Genomic DNA, 15,786 nt, shown 5'->3' with positions numbered 1-15,786 from the left:
AATCCCATACTCACACTTACCAACTGAAGCACATCTTCATCTTTTGGCATGATGGAGAGCTCCAGCACGCTCTCACTGAGGGGAGGACGGGAAGAATAAAGATAAACAAGAGATACAGATGAAATAAACACACTGAGTGAGGAATGAAAAGTGAGTTCACACACAAAACCCTGACCTGGAGCTTGATACAAAGTGTGAGAGACATTTATTCACAAAAGCTAATTATCTGATCGGTGGAGGTGCCGTTAGAGCCTCCAGGGCTTTCTCTGCAGTCCCTAACATCGTTAGAATAATTCAAGATTCATCAAGATCATATGTTTGTTGTAAAAATAATTTCAGTTCAGCTACTGACATAACCAGAAATCCAATATTTAGATCTTCCTGTGTTACTTCATACAGCTCCTCCGCCACCAGGGCCTGCTGTGTCCTTGCTTTCAGGCTCAGCTCACAGTTCTTGGCATTAATATAGAGTGACAACAAAATGTACCTATACAAATTATCGCGGTGACTGGGAAGCCCCCTGAGGCCGTTTACCGGGTCCCAGGTAATGTTATTGTTATCAACAAAAAAGTGTAGGTATTTCTTTGTGTGTGGGCAACCTAATGTGACTTGGAGAAGAATGCCGGCTATCAGCGATCTGCTGAACTGGTATCAAGTCTGATATTGACTTAAATAAGTGGATCAGGTCAGTCAGGTACAGTGATACATTAAGTTTCATCATCAGTTACCATTTTATCTCCTTAGATATCCTATCTGAACTCGTGGTATGTTGATTTTAAATACTGGGGAAAAAAACATCACTGTTACTAGCACAAAACCTGAGCAGGGGTATCTGTATCAATATAGGAAGAGAAAGAGTAGGGTAATTTACTACTGCTATAGTTGCCCCTGACCTTTGACTTCACAGTGAACTTTTGGCATCCAACAAAAGATCAGAAACTGAGGAGGGTTAATATGCATTTTAGGAAAAAAAAATTCTGAGTCTAACCAGGCATCTGGATAGAAAGAGAGTCAACAAAATGTTCCTAGTGTCAAATATGATTCAAACCCAGTGAGCAGATGTCACTGGTGTTAAAACATGAGTCCTGTGTATGAGTCACTTTTTCTAGCCCCTAACTGGCCGCCACTCTGCAGAACAACAGTATCTGGCTTTGCGATCATGTAGAGCCCGAGTGTGTTAAGAGTGCACGGCTCGAGGCTACTTTTCATAAAGAAGCAGGTCAAACTAACACGCGCAACTAGGTGTACATCATCTCCGCGGTAAGCTTGTGAGGAGGAAAAAAGCAAACAGGCGCTTCAGTAAATCAACACGGCTCTGGCTCGCAGCGCAGACAGGCAGGAGGACTTACCTGTTCTGAATGAGGGCGATCACCTGCGAGTACGTCTTCCCTAAAACACTCTCGCCGTTCACTTTCACCAGCCGATCCCCTGCAGAGGACACAGACATGTTATCCTACCGGGCGACCTGTGACGGCTAAAGCAGGCGCCAAATCCTGTCGTGTTTGGCCAAGAGACGCCAAGTGGAGTCTGACTTTACATTACATTTTTATTAGTAAACAATATGGGCAGTTAACATTAGACTCCGCCTCCTGCAGCAGCAGCCTCATTGGTGAAGAAACATCCAAATCGATTTCAAACTTTACCTTCGGGTATTATTTTATATTTAGTTTGTGATTGCGCACATTACAAAGCGTATTCAGTGAATTAACCGACATAAGCAAGATTTAGTAGGTGAGTGATTATAAATGTCTGCTACTCCATGCTTTCACCTAAATAATTTTAGCACATTTAAAAGCAAGTGCTACTCCATGCTTTCACCTAAATAATTTTAGCACATTTAAAAGGAAGTACTACTCAAGTCGAAAAGTTAATGTGCTAGTTATTGTGTATTATAGTCTTTTTATTTATACTTTTACTTAAGTTACATGTTTGAGCACTTCCTTGACTGCTGTCAATACACAGACTCAAGCAAATTCAAATTTCATCTCATTATTTTATGATTATTTATAATGATAAATAAGAATTATTAAAAGATAATTAAAAAAAACATTCCCTTATGGCAGCTGGGATTTGATCCAGCTGCTCCACCGGTGGCAAAGCAATCAACAAATGTTCTCTGTCATCTGTTCCGTGAGCTCAATCTAAAACAATTACTAATATGATCAATTGAAAATATCTTTCAATTCCTTATCAACGTGTTGCATGAATAACACAAAGCGTTGGTCCGTCTGGTAACTCTCTCAACCTCAGCTGCGGATGTGTGACCAACATTTTGAACTGTAGCCTCAGGAGGAACATTAGATAACGCATACAGTTCGTGTTCAAAGTCTCTGTGCATTCATGGGGATTTGGTGCAAGCTGAAACACATACACAGGGCTCAGAATGTGAGCGTGTGAGTGTGTGTTCGCAAATGTTCGGGCAGGTATGTGACTCCCTGGATGTGACTGCGTGCATTTAACCATGTTCAGTACTGGTTTGGTTTGTCGGAGCTGGTGGGAGTGGACTGCAGCTCAACTGATGCTGTGAGACGACAACAGGGAAACTTCACATTCAAATGAACATGTAAATTGAAGTCGTCAAACTGGAATCCGTATTATACAACCAACACAGCTGTTTAAAGACTAAATCCTTATCTCTTTCGCAAACGGTCTAATATTTATGCTGATAAGAACAGGTCTGTTTTTTTAATCCTTGGCCGACCGCCCTCCCTGCATCCTTCATAACATCGTCCCTCTGTTTGTGTCTGCAATGTCACATGACCTCGGCTCTCTCACCAACTGATTTCCAACGCAAAACGGCAAGGTAATGCTCCTGCACCATGTGCTCCCCTTACCTGTGCATAAGCCCGCCTGGTGGGCCGGACCTTTCTCCCGCACGTTCTTCACAAATATGGTGTCCATCGGCTCCAGGCGACCTTTCTGATACCCTGAAAGTGAAAAAGACCGAGATGAATTATAAGTCATGATTACAAAAATGCTGAATTATAAAAAATGCGGCATTTAAAAAAAACAATAATAAAAATTGTGGTTTATAGATAAGTTTTAATAGTTGTTTGCATGACTTTCCTGGAATTGGAAATATATCAATACCTAACATTTATTCTCATTGTAGTGCTTATTAGTGTATAAAGTACAATAAGTGCACTTGGACTCCCTCTAGATGCAGTGCCGCATAACATCCTGTAGAGGGCAGAGAGAGGCTACAGAGCAGAGGTGACAGGGGGGGAATAGCAGCTGCCAGCTCATTACATCATAGTTATCCCTGGGTACAGGCCTTCATTTGCTGCCTGATGAAATGATAACAGAAGGAGAGAGACGGAGGGAACTTACCCTTTCCATTTCCATTCTCCTCATCCTGCGAACGACAGAAAGAGAGAATCAGTGCTCAAGTTCAACTCAGACATATTTATTATATTATGGAAAACTGTGGTTGAAGCGTCTCTGTGTTGAACAGAGACAGTTTAATAAATGAGTGTTACGCTGTGTAACTGAAAACAATAGTAAAGTAAAGTCAATGAAGGTTGAGACAAATCTTTCCACATACATATACAGTTACAGAATGTATGGTGATAAATAAACATGCGTCTGCTCTCCAGATCTAGAAAGCATAAAAAGTGTATGTATTTTTTCAATCAACATAATACGGAACAAACCTTGATCACAAATCACATTGACATCCAGACTTCTCATTTGTAAGATAACCCTTTATTAAACCAACTAAGGGGAATCGCCTCATGTCGAAGCAGCAAATTGGAATAGATTGACAATAAAGTTTATTTTGACTTTTGACTTTGACTTGAGATGTTTGAGGTTTAGGGCGACAGCTGCATATTTTCATCTAAATATTTTTTCAGATGGACAGGAAATATTCCATTCAGTGAACATTCAGTTCCATCTTAATTTACTGTGACCTAGTGACACATATATCGATGTTTACACCTCTGCAGGAATCTCACAAGTGTTACCTTTATAGAGAAACCAAGATTTATTCATTTTGAACAGGTCATTTTCGAGCAGGGTCCTGATTTTAAGGGGTCAAGACATGAAACTGAAGAAACTGACTCAGTGCAATGCTGTGTCTTCATATGTGGGTCTAACTTTAAGCCATAAATAAAATCCTCTACTTGAAAAACTTAATATCTACATTTTTATCAGTTACAAGTTTCACTGAATATCAATGACTTGTTCCCTGACATGCAACGTTCCTGACAGGCTCGTTGTTCAGAGCGTTGAATGTTGGAGAGCGAAACAGACTTTCAGGTTAGACCATGTGCAGATGATCATGACGTCATGAAGCAAACACTTCACTGGGGAGGTTTGATAGATGCAGCCAGTCTGATCACCTCCACCCCCCCCCCCCCCCACACACACACACACAAACTTGGGCATAAGCTGAGTGGACAGTTTGGGGTTAGGGGCATGTCGGACTGACGGCTGCCCGGCTGACGGCTGCCTGGCTTTATGCTGCGCTGAGTGGGCTCATTCCAGGCTCTGCAGACAATGGCGGGGGGTTTAGAGGCAGAGAAAGGATGGGCTGCAGACCTCAGAATGGAGCTCCGAGCTGCGGACACTCCACAACTTACCGTCCCTCCTCCGTCTGACCACATCCAGGACAGAGGAGGAGACGGTGAGAGGTGGACACAGGACACTGGACCTGGACCAAACACTTCACAAACCCCCGATTCAACATCTGAGGCCGCACATGTATAAACCTACACATTTCCTGACTCTAATTTTTTTCATAAAATATGACAAAAATAATAAAGAGAGAAGGAATTAGAACATAAGAAAAACTATTTCTAAATGTACATATTTTTAATTTATTAGATATTTTTGAGACGCAGACCGGAAATGTGGAGAGTGAGTGAGCTTCAACCACTGGGTCACTGTAATGTTAAAATATATGATTGCATCTTTTTGCTTTCTTTACATTACGAGAAAAAACTTTTTGGACATTTTCTCTATTTTCCAGTGGACAGATCTTGGTGAAAAGAAATCTGACATATTTAGAGAACTGATGTCAGTGAATCTGTGAAATTTGGTGCAGCTTGATTGAATTTAAGCAGACTATCCTACTGTAAGTGAGAGCCATCCTAGTTGTATAAGGGCTTACGCCTTATTCTGAGCAGTCCTTCATTCTAACATGTTTCACTGTGCAGCACCTGAAGAAGTTTTTATTTATATGAGGTTTATTCGATTGGAGCTGTGTAACCAGGTGCTTCTCATTGTGCAGATAGACAATGTAGTTATAGTGAAGACTAAAAAGTCGTACACATGTGTGACCCACTTCTCGGTCACTGAGCATGCTCAGTTGAGTAGACAATGGTTGATACGTGAAGCATCGCTCCTCCTCCTTTCCTCATCATCCTCACATGTGCATCTATTCAAAAAGCGACATATAAACGCAGGTACAATCCAATCCTCAGTGAATCCGATAAGCTGCAGAGAAAAGCAGTCCGGGGTTGTAAATAATATAAGACATAAGTCTATTGAAAATTATTTAAGATTATTTATATACACATTATTTATTGTCGTTTTTTTTTGTGTTTGTTAGCATGCACCCTCCCCACTTCTCAGGGGGTCTTCAGACATTAGACTTCTGCATTTGGTTTTCCTATTATGGTTATTTTGCAATAAATTCCAACCAGTGAACCTGACAACCTTTGGATTCCTTTTTGGGATGTTTTGACTGCAAGTCTGGCAAACAGCCCCTCACTCTCCGTGTGGTGAAATAAAGGTCATTGGGACAAAAGGGGGTTACAGGTCAACCAAGTCTTAAGATGTTTTGCCTCTACAAACATTTTAATAATCTTATCATCTCTAAAGAGGAGGTTTTTGATGACAGACTCTGCTCTAACAAAGCAGGAAAATGTGGATCCTTGTTAAATGATCAACTTGAGGACCCAAGACTTTCGGGACCTGCTGACACCATGTAATGAGCTCCCAATTGGGTCATGCACCCTGTAGGCCTCAGATAATTGGACACTATGAGGGTAATTTGGGAGACTTCCACGAGGGCTCTCCGGATAAGAACGGCCAGCTCTGTGGCTGCGATTGTCCAAAAACACAACGTGACCCTCAAGGAAGAGTAGATGAGGACAGAACCGGGGACAGAGGGGCCAGCAGTGGGCCCATTGTCCGAGGGGCCTGCCTGGTACGGCCCAAGTGCCAGCAAGTGGTACCAGGCTAAGACAACAGATCTCATTCAATCTGTGCTCCTATCTGCAGCTGCTGCATGGTGGGGTGGAGGGGTAATAATAGATGCCTTGTTTCTGCCGACTCACCCCATACCAGCCTCCATATCCCTCAATTTCACATCTGGAGCCGTTTGCCCCCCACACCTCAAAGAGCTAAATAACCACTGGCTCACACTCAGGCTTGTTCCACGTCCCCAGAACAATCTTGAATTCTTCAGGGACTACAGCAAGGCTTCTGAGTGAAGAATTAGGAAAAACACTTTTCCTGTCAGGCAGACTGTGTTCGTCTTACAAATAAAGAGCTTAAGTCTTTGTTCCTTCCGCTAATCTTTTTTCTCCGTTTTAACAGCTTTAGTTTGGGAGTTCTGGAGTGTCATTTAGGACTTAATGACACTCCAAAACGCTCCACTTTTCCGCACAACTGTAAATGTTTAACACATTTAAACACTTTCTACAACTTCATAAAATGTGCTTTCAGACCTTCTCCAACAGTTCTTTAAGCCCCTGTAGGTCTCACCTTGAGGTTGGTGTGCAGGGTGGACTCTGGAGGGTAAACGATGAAGTGGCGCAACGTGAACCCAAAACCCTGGGAGTTCTTGCGGAGGACCAGCGTCCGGGGACCCTTCCAGCCCATGCCGACCCCCTCCCTTCCCGACCGGGTCGCCATCGGCGGCCGAGGGTTGTCACCGGCTGAGGAGAGACCATCCCTCCGACCCTTAGCCTGTGGAGATACAGAGAAAGCAAATTTGGTGAGATTCAGGTGAGTTGAAGCACATTTTTGTGGTCTGAATGGTCCTTCACATTTCCAGATCCGAGCACATGTGTAAATGAGTGCACGTTTACAGATGTTGATAAATTAAGCATCTCCAAGTGTGCATGTAGGTTTTCAGAAAATCCTCTAGGAATCCTCTGAGTTTTTCCAAAATTAGCACCAACAATGAAACAGTATTTATGATTTTCAGATGTAAAACACTCTGTTTCTCTATAGAAACCCGAACTGACTCTATGGGGATCCAGTGACGTTAGCTCTCAACTGCTTGCTACATTAGCAGCTTCCTCATGAAGTCCTGAATGTAGCTTAGAGCCAGGTCAGTCCTGCATGCCACCCAGCCATTGAACAATACTCCACAAACACACCTGGGGGGTCCACTATCCCGTCTAGACTGGGCCACAGGGGCAGCAGGGAATGTGGGGATTTGGCCCAATTCGGACCACACTGACCTTGGTCTCACAGAGAAGGTCCAGGGGAGAATCTGAACTCAGAGCTGAGAATAAAGGCAGATTTCCACCCGCTATCTAAATATCTCATCCCTGCTGCCGAGTAAATAAGCCCGGTCGGCTCAGCTGACAGACACACGCTAGAACTATCATCCCCCTGCTGCCCCGGCAGCCCACATCTGTCAGTCAAACACAATCACCTGACCAAACAGGCGCGAGCAAGGAGGAGGAGGAGCAGAAAGAGGAGGAGGAGGAATCTTCATGTCAGCCCAGAGGTCACGTCTGCTGTGGTTTAGTTATCTTGTGCGACATGGTCACATTCAAACTTTTCTTGGCGAAACTGAACTCACTGAACTCCATCCTGATGTCTTAAAGGGACAGATCATGAATGGAGACGACTTCGTGCTATAATCACCCACATGTCATCCCGACCCCGTCCATCAATCACTGAGCATTTAGCATTCACTACACAGGAGCGAGAGCATCTCACTTCCATATTTCTGACAAAGTGTCACTGCGTGTTGACACATGAGTAAATGTTAAGGTTAGTATGCACATTTAACTCATAGGAATTTTAAATGTGCTTTTTATTGCAATGCACAATGGAAGAAGCATAATTGTCATAGTGAGTGAATGGTTCATGGTATCTTTAAAGTAAAAATGCAAAAGACATCACTGGTTTCATCTTCTCTAATGTGAATATTGGATGGTTTTCTTAACCAGTGACATGTATACTCTATTTACTGGGACTGGACAGACCAAACAGCCATTAATAGTGGAAATAAGAGTTAAATGTCGGAATGACAAAGTATACTCTTTGTATTTTTGCACACTTAACTTAGAAGTGAACACTGTGCAGATCAGACTGACATCATATATTTAGATTGAGGAGGTTATGTTTTTATCTTCGTTTGTCACACAACAATGACCATGATCCAGGAATTTTCATTCACTCTCTTTAACATTGTGAAATATGACACTTTATAACATATTCATTGTTTTCCCAGGGAACTATTCCTGCAACTTCATAAAAACAACACATCAGCCACATAAGACTGTTATTATAGATTTTCTTTTCAGTTCTTTGGTCCATAGAATATCAGACAAACGTTGAAACATGTGTGTTTCCAAAACAGCCTCATTAAATGTTTAGTTTTATTCCAAAACCAAAGACATTTACTATACTGTCATTACAGGAGCTAAGAAATATTCATATTGAAGAAGCCAAAATCTGTGAAATTGAACTCGTCCCATCAGACAATCAGACAGATAACTGGGTTTTGACGTCATAAGATAATGTTGTACTTATCTCCTACACTATATATTCTGTTTTGGTTTAATGAGTCAAACATGAAATGCAGTGTGACAATCTGTTCGTTAATGTGGTTTACAGTAGTGGCCCAAAAGAAAACACGTCTAGACTACAAGCAGCCCAAGAAAAAACATGCAAACCCCACATTTCACTTCCTTCTACACACAAACACACACATGACCTGGCAGACTCCGTACATGGCCACACAACAAGAGGAAGTGGCAGGACTGGAGGCAGGAAGTGGGGTAGCGTTGCAGAGCGGGATAACCAGACACTCCTGTAAATATAGCCTCTGTTGCTCTCCGCCATGGAGGCACTTCCACTGCTTCACTCCTCTTTTTCTTTCTTTCCATTCTCCTCCGTTCACCTCTCCTCCCTTCTCCCCTTTTAATGTAATGGAAATACGGTTGTTCTGACATTTTACCGCACATTTTCCTCCTCCTCTACTTTCGTGTTCCGTCCCAGGAAAAAGAGACTAAAAATAAGTTTGAGTTGGAAAAATGCAATGTTGGAGAAAACAGAGTAATTTTCTTTGTGTGCAAAATACATTGTGCTTATTTTCAAAAGCATCAAAAGCAGATTCTGTGTATACAATAGCAAGTGTTTATTTTGCGGACTCAGATACATAAATCTATGTGACACTAAAAGCCTGATCCTTCGTATGGGAGTCTAAACAATGTAAAGTAACCCCAGCTATGTCTTTCAAAGCTACGAGCAGTGAGGCCCATTATGTGGCATGAGAGCAGCATAAAGAAGTGCGTGAGGAAGACGGAGGAGTGTTCAGGGTGTTGATTTAAAACAATGAAGAATCAAAAAAAGACAAGAGTGAAAAATAAAAAGAGGAAATGAAAGAACAAGAGGGTGAATGGAGGAAGAGATGGGGTGAATTCCTCAGAGGGAGCGGTTTGGCTCGGACAAGTTGAAACACAGACACTGTAACTGGCAGCGGAGGGAGGGAGCAGAGAGAGAGTGAATGAGAGGAGAGGGATGAGGAGGACGAAGAGGTGGAGGAGTAGTATCGGGCTCCAGCGTGGAGACAGGCTCCAGCACGCCGGTTTCTACCACATGGCCCCTCCCAGCACTGAGAATACTAAACCCTGTGATTACCCAAAACACACGGGGTCTGACCGGGTCTGTGAGCCAGCACCGTTTCCCACTCGGCCGCTCTGGACTGTGTGGGACGTGCGTTTCTGCAGTGCCATTCTGCCCAGTTAACATTTCCCCCCTGACCCTAGAGAACCACCTCCGCCTGCCTGTCACCTTCATGCAACTGGTTTGTCTGCAAACAAAAACAAAACCAAAGAAAATGATCCAAACTTGCTGAAATGCTCTGGCCAGTTGGACATTCAGTTAAACCAACAAGGCACTTGGAAATTTTCTCTGTGGTTTTGGGTCTAAACTTGACTTCCTACGGAGGCTCGAGACACGGACAAGGGGAAACCTCGCTCTTGTTTTGTTGAGAAAAGGAGACATTTGGTACATGCTGCCATTCCTCTGGGCATTTCTCCGTTTGAAGACGCTTAATGGCAGAAATCTGTTAGTTAAGAGTTATAGTAGTTATAGAAGCTAATTACAATAAATACGGGTGTCCTTCACGATAACACACACACAAAGCCCTGAGGGATCTCATTACCACCTGTGGGTGTAATTAAACACATGCAAATACAACCCATTGGAAACAAATGAATATGCAAAACAGCTTGAGAGGACACACAACTGTTTCCCGCTTTGAGTGGTGAAGTGGAGTATTCGGACACACGCACACACACACACTCATACTCATACACACAAAGCAGCAGGCTCTTCCCTGTGGTGATTCCTCCTTTTGATCTCAATTAAGGAGCATATCATTGAGATGCATGAATGAAAAGACAAAAGATGAGTGGCTCAAGCAGAGGGAAGAATATCCAGTGTTAGAAATGTAAATCTTTCACAGCCTCAGTTGTAAAGTTGACAGACAACCTACAGTTAAAACAGATTTTCTCTGTGTGTGGCTTCTCTATAGGACATGATTCTGCAGTTATAATCATCGGTGTACATTTTATGAAGCCTACACACACACTCCTCTCCTCACTCCATCCAGGGGTAAAGCAGTACAGAGGAATGCAGCGGTGGCTGGGGGGGGGGGAGCCCGGCTCCTGCTAAAACCCCAGCAGGGCAGAACAATAATGCTCCTCTAAACAGCTGAGAGCTGCAACCTGTTTGAAAAGTGGAGCTTTACGGCCGTTACAAATGCTGACGAGCCTTTAATCCCGGCGGCCGTAGCTGTCTGCGCCCGCGGCCCTGAGCCGAACTGCCAAGAGGGGGAGTGCGAGAGGGGGGGGGGGGGACGGCGGCCAGTCGAACCACACTCGTCCTGAGAGCTCCTGGACTCACCGGCCACTCGGATGGAGCGCTCCGTCGCCGCTGCAGGTCTAAATGCATCCTATGTGAGGCGAAGGAGATCCATAACATCCAGCTGTAACTCCCGAACTGAAGAATCCCCAACCTGCTGTCGAGCAGCACGTACAGTTCAAACAATGTACATCCCTCTGCACTTTACATAACAAGACATTTCATTAACCATGCGTGTGGACCTGTGTGTGTGTGTGTGTGTGTGGCCTCACGCAGCTCTGTGTCAACATCAATATAGTGTGTGTGTTCAAAAACCAGTCAAACCCCATTGTCAGTTCAACAAGGCCAACAGGTGATGATGCAATGATGGTTAAACAGGGTTTTCTACTATAAGAGCAAAACATATTGTACTCTCCCTTTGTTTAACTGAAACCTGCCTCGCTGCCAACGATGCCTGCAAAATATTTCATACATGTGAGTCATCTTGGCGACTCTGGTTTAGATCCGAGCCCGAGGAGGAGGAGGAGGAGGAGGAGGAGGAGGAGGAGGAGGAGGAGGAGGAGGAGAAGTTTCAGAATAACTTTTACAGGATGACTTGGGAGCTCAGTGGGCAGAGTAAATCTGGATGGGGACTTTTTATCCTCTTGCTTTTGCTTTTAAGAGGAAAAAGTGCCACAGAAAAACGTATCAAATGATGGATGGTGCCATCAACGACCAAAACCTTCCACTTTTTCCCACTGTGGCTTCTGAGGAGCTTCTTTTCTGTGAGATTTGATTCAAGGAATTTGAGCTGTGAGGGTATTTTCCTGCAGGAACACGAAAAACGGGGAGAAGATCGAGGCCGATACTGCTCTCCAACTTCAACAGATTCACAGCACTAAGAAATCATCCATGTGATGGTGCCACGCGGAGACGGAGAGAAACCACGCTATGGAAAGATGCGAGGATGCGGAGGTGAGCTAGTACCGATGCAGACTTTTCACCATCAGCAGGAGAGGGGGACATCTTTTCTCATCACTTCCAATGAACCTTCCTCTGACACATCTCAGTCTCCTTGTGGAATAAACAGCGTACAGTGTGTGTTTGCCCCAGCTGTGTCCATACAGCCTCCTCCCCCCACACACACAAACACACTCACATTCCCGATTGTGGTGTGTTTTTTTTTAACTGTGTCAGTGAGTTGCGGGGGGGGGGGGGGGTTGGCCCTGTAAGGAATCAGGAAATGAAAAAAAAGAGGGAAGTAATATTCCACAGAAACGCTCAGAGTACAGTGAGATCGTGTCGGGGGAGCGATGCCCTGAATACTGAGGGCATCTGGGGGGGGGGGGGGCACTTACTGTCGTGGCCTCTTCCTCCTTCATGTATCTCCGGCAGCTAATTAGAAACCCCTCAGAGGAAGGAACAGGGCCGACGTGCCCCATGTACAGGAATACACGTGTCAATGAAGTAGCAGATAAAAATGGATGGTAGTGTAGTCGACCTCAGCTTCAATACACATGCATAGTGGCCTAAGAAATTCACCCATGCATCTTTTTAGAGAAGTGTAAATCATGACTTAAAGCATAAATCTTCATCAGTACAAAGAAAATAGTGTGAGCTCGATTTGTCTTTGAATAAATTACATGAGGAGTAATTCAACAAGCTATTTAACTTCTACATTAAAAAATTATATACAGGCCTAACTAGAATGTCAGGCAGTAGAGCGCAAACGCCCAAGAGTCCATTTAAATTCAATCAAGCCACACCAAATTGCACACACTCATATTTATCGATCATCTAAATTTATATCTGGCAACAGGGTAAAAGAAGATCCTGGATCTGCACCAAAATGCAATGGGTTGTTTCTTGACCTACACCACATACTTCCACCAAATGTCATGCTGCTCTGTCCGGTAGTTTTTTGTGTCATCCTGTTTACAGTAATGCTAAGTCTCGAAAACATAACCTGTGATTTCTGTCTGTGTGGGAGGCTGTTTGCCACAAGCCACGGTTTCCATGCCTTTGTCAAACTTCGGCTCAAAGTCAAATCTGCCAAACAATCTCAAACCAAAAAGCCACATGTAAAAGGTGTAATATTCCTAATTTGGAGTTCAAACGGCGATAATCTAATCCTGCATCTTCAGACAACGTGACCTCAAAGCGTTTGCTGGAATCTAGAGGCTGCCAGCACCAAACTGAGACAGCCTGAAGGCAACACAACCGTCAGCAGGGAAACAACTGAACGGTTAAAGGAATCTGTCAACAGCTGGGTGGTTAACACACTTCAAACAATGGCTACAGTTACATGGATGCTTGATGTTGACGTGTGTGACTGACAAATCCAGCACACAGCGGTTTCTGCACAGTTTATCACTCTCACTTCTTCCACAGCGATAAATCTGAATCATTTCAGTGCGTAAATGCAGCAGGATTTAGCTGCTTAGTGATTATTGGCTGATCGATTGATTGATTGATTGATTAGTAGTTTGGCAGAAACCCAATGATGGTTTTCCCAGATGCAGCATGTAAAACACATTTGTAGATCCCTGCTTCTCCAGTGTGAGCATTTGCTGCATTCTAATAAAACCTGACACCCTTGATGAATTGATTTGAACTTGTATAATAAGCATTTGTAAAAAGGATTCATTGAACTATGGAAACATAAACTGAGCCTTATTTTCGGACATATTATAAAATAGAAAATAAATGTACTTTCCATATCCTCCTATGTACATGAATCAACGAGTCAAGCCATGGACTAGGGGTCTCGGACTCCACTTCCGACCACTAGACGAAGATGAGTGACATCTCCTTACCCTGGGCTGAAGAGAGCTTTTTCTGGGCCCAGTAGCCATAACGGGTGGTGGGGACGGCGCTGGCACAGGGCCCGTGGTGCCGCGCAGAACCGCCAGCCAGATGCAGCGAGGTTCGGGGGAGCTGCAATCCACACCCACCGGGTTCTGGAAGCTCCAGTCAGACCCGACCGGTGCAGGGCAAGGGAGCATAGCAGCGGGCATCGGGGCGCAGGGTTTGCTCAGATCTGCATGCCTCTCTGTCCACATGAGCTGCTCACACACACACACTCAGGTAACCACACCCGGTCTCAGACGCTGAAATATTGAAGGTACAATCAAGCCAAACGGGGGAGGTGGGTTACTGGTTCTAGTGCAGCTTCCTCTGGGATCCTCCGGTCATTGACTCAAGCGTCTGTGCATTCCATCTCATGGCTCCAGGCCATCGCCGTTACCGGAAAGTTTAATCCCACAAGTTCCATATCACAGCCTGTCACTCCTGACCTCCGGGAGTCGGACCCTGAACACACACTCGCTCTCCGAGGGGGTTCAGTCCGGCGGAAGCAGAAGGCAGGGTCCTGGGCAGCAGATGGAGGAGCGTGTGTGGCGCTGGGATCAGAGGTAGGTCTGGTTTCACTACAGACACACACAGAGAACAACTGACAGCGTGCCTCCCGTCGGTGTCCGGTGATGTTCTGCATACAAAGCCAATCTGTCCACCCCCAAAACTGTCCCAGAGGGCTGGATCCTCTGACTCTCCTCCCTCCCTCCCTCTCTCTCTCTCTCTCTCTCTCCCTCTCCCCCTCTCTCTCCCCCTCTCTCTCTCTCTCTCTCTAGTGCCAAACAAATCCCTTCATCTCGCTCTCATCTCGGTCCCAAGGTCTTTATCCCGGCAAGCATTGGACATCTCATCCCTCCCTCTCTCTCTCCTTTTTTCTCTGTTGCTTTCTCTTCCCTCCTGGTTTTCGTTACTCAACCCTTCTCCAAACAACCGCTCACTGCCTCCGCATGAACTGGTCGAACACTCTTCAGCAAACAAACAAAACTGTGCTGCGCTGTAGTCCAATCCCCCCCAAAAGATGCTGGACATCACCGGGGCCAGACGTCGGGGTTGGGGTGTCGTGTGGTGGCGCCCGGCATCAGCAGTTAACAGTCCAGATGGAGATGTCCCCTGTCGCCTGCTGCTGATAGGCTCAGTCCACTGTAGTCTCTGCGTGAAGAGGAAGGCTGGTGGCTGCACATGTGCTGCATGTGTGTGTGTCTGTGTTTCTGTGTGTGTAGGAGACACAAACCCAGTGAGAAAAGCTGTGATCCCGCCGCTAAACTCCACAAAACCCAGCCCTGCCTCTGCCGTCCCCCCCACCACCCCTCCAGTCAGAGGGGGGGGGGGGGGCAAACAACAAATAAAAAAGAGAATGAGAGAAAGAGGCCAATTTCCAGCACAAAAGAGAAAAGAAAACATTTGCCTTGCTGCTCTGTTCCCTGCCTGTCTTTTTTGCTTTAGGAGGGGAAAATACAGAGGAGGGAAGATGATAATGAGAGGACAACATGGAACAAGCCGGGGGAGAGAGAGAGAAGGAGCGCTCTCAAAATAAAACGGCTGCTACTGGATGTCAACATGACCTCGGTATCAAAACTGTACTCCCTCACACTTTTTGCTCACACACACACACACACACTCATATTCCCAGGATTCAGCCCAGTGACATCCGAACACCACGCCACTAAATCTCCCATGTAGGCGACCCCTCCCCCCCCCAACCTCCCCCCCACCACCCCACCGTCCGGTCGCCCACACGGCAGAGTTCTCACCAAACAGCCAGGTGTCCAGGATACACGCGAGAGCGGCAGACAGGTGACCATGTTGTTGCCGACGACTTTTCCCTCCAGTGCTCGTCGCCGTTGGGAAGAAAAACGCAGCACATCCGTTACCAGTGAGGTTAGACTGGTTTCA

The 15,786-nt window shown here is 45.1% G+C and overlaps 1 protein-coding gene across 5 annotated transcripts in view; it reads right to left on the bottom strand.

The window, feature by feature from the left end:
* The window catches only part of arhgap23a (Rho GTPase activating protein 23a), a 55,650-nt gene that overhangs the window by 21,597 nt on the left and 18,267 nt on the right, over positions 1-15,786 (bottom strand). For 2 of the 5 annotated variants that reach the window (XM_062407943.1, XM_062407945.1), the window contains exons 1-6: positions 13,857-15,155; positions 6,715-6,918; positions 3,331-3,355; positions 2,835-2,927; positions 1,350-1,428; positions 15-75 (exon numbers count right to left, since the gene is read on the bottom strand). In XM_062407943.1, the coding sequence (XP_062263927.1) occupies positions 15-75; positions 1,350-1,428; positions 2,835-2,927; positions 3,331-3,355; positions 6,715-6,918; positions 13,857-14,102 (708 nt within the window). In that variant the 5' untranslated portion in view covers positions 14,103-15,155. Of the gene's footprint in view, positions 1-14; positions 76-1,349; positions 1,429-2,834; positions 2,928-3,330; positions 3,356-6,714; positions 6,919-13,856; positions 15,156-15,786 lie in introns of those variants that run through there. The other 3 variants (XM_062407944.1, XM_062407948.1, XM_062407946.1) reach the window with 3 other exon arrangements.

The sequence above is a fragment of the Platichthys flesus genome, chromosome 16 (assembly GCF_949316205.1).
Source record: "Platichthys flesus chromosome 16, fPlaFle2.1, whole genome shotgun sequence".
Taxonomy (NCBI): domain Eukaryota; kingdom Metazoa; phylum Chordata; class Actinopteri; order Pleuronectiformes; family Pleuronectidae; genus Platichthys; species Platichthys flesus.
This window is presented reverse-complemented; position numbering and strand designations above follow the sequence as displayed.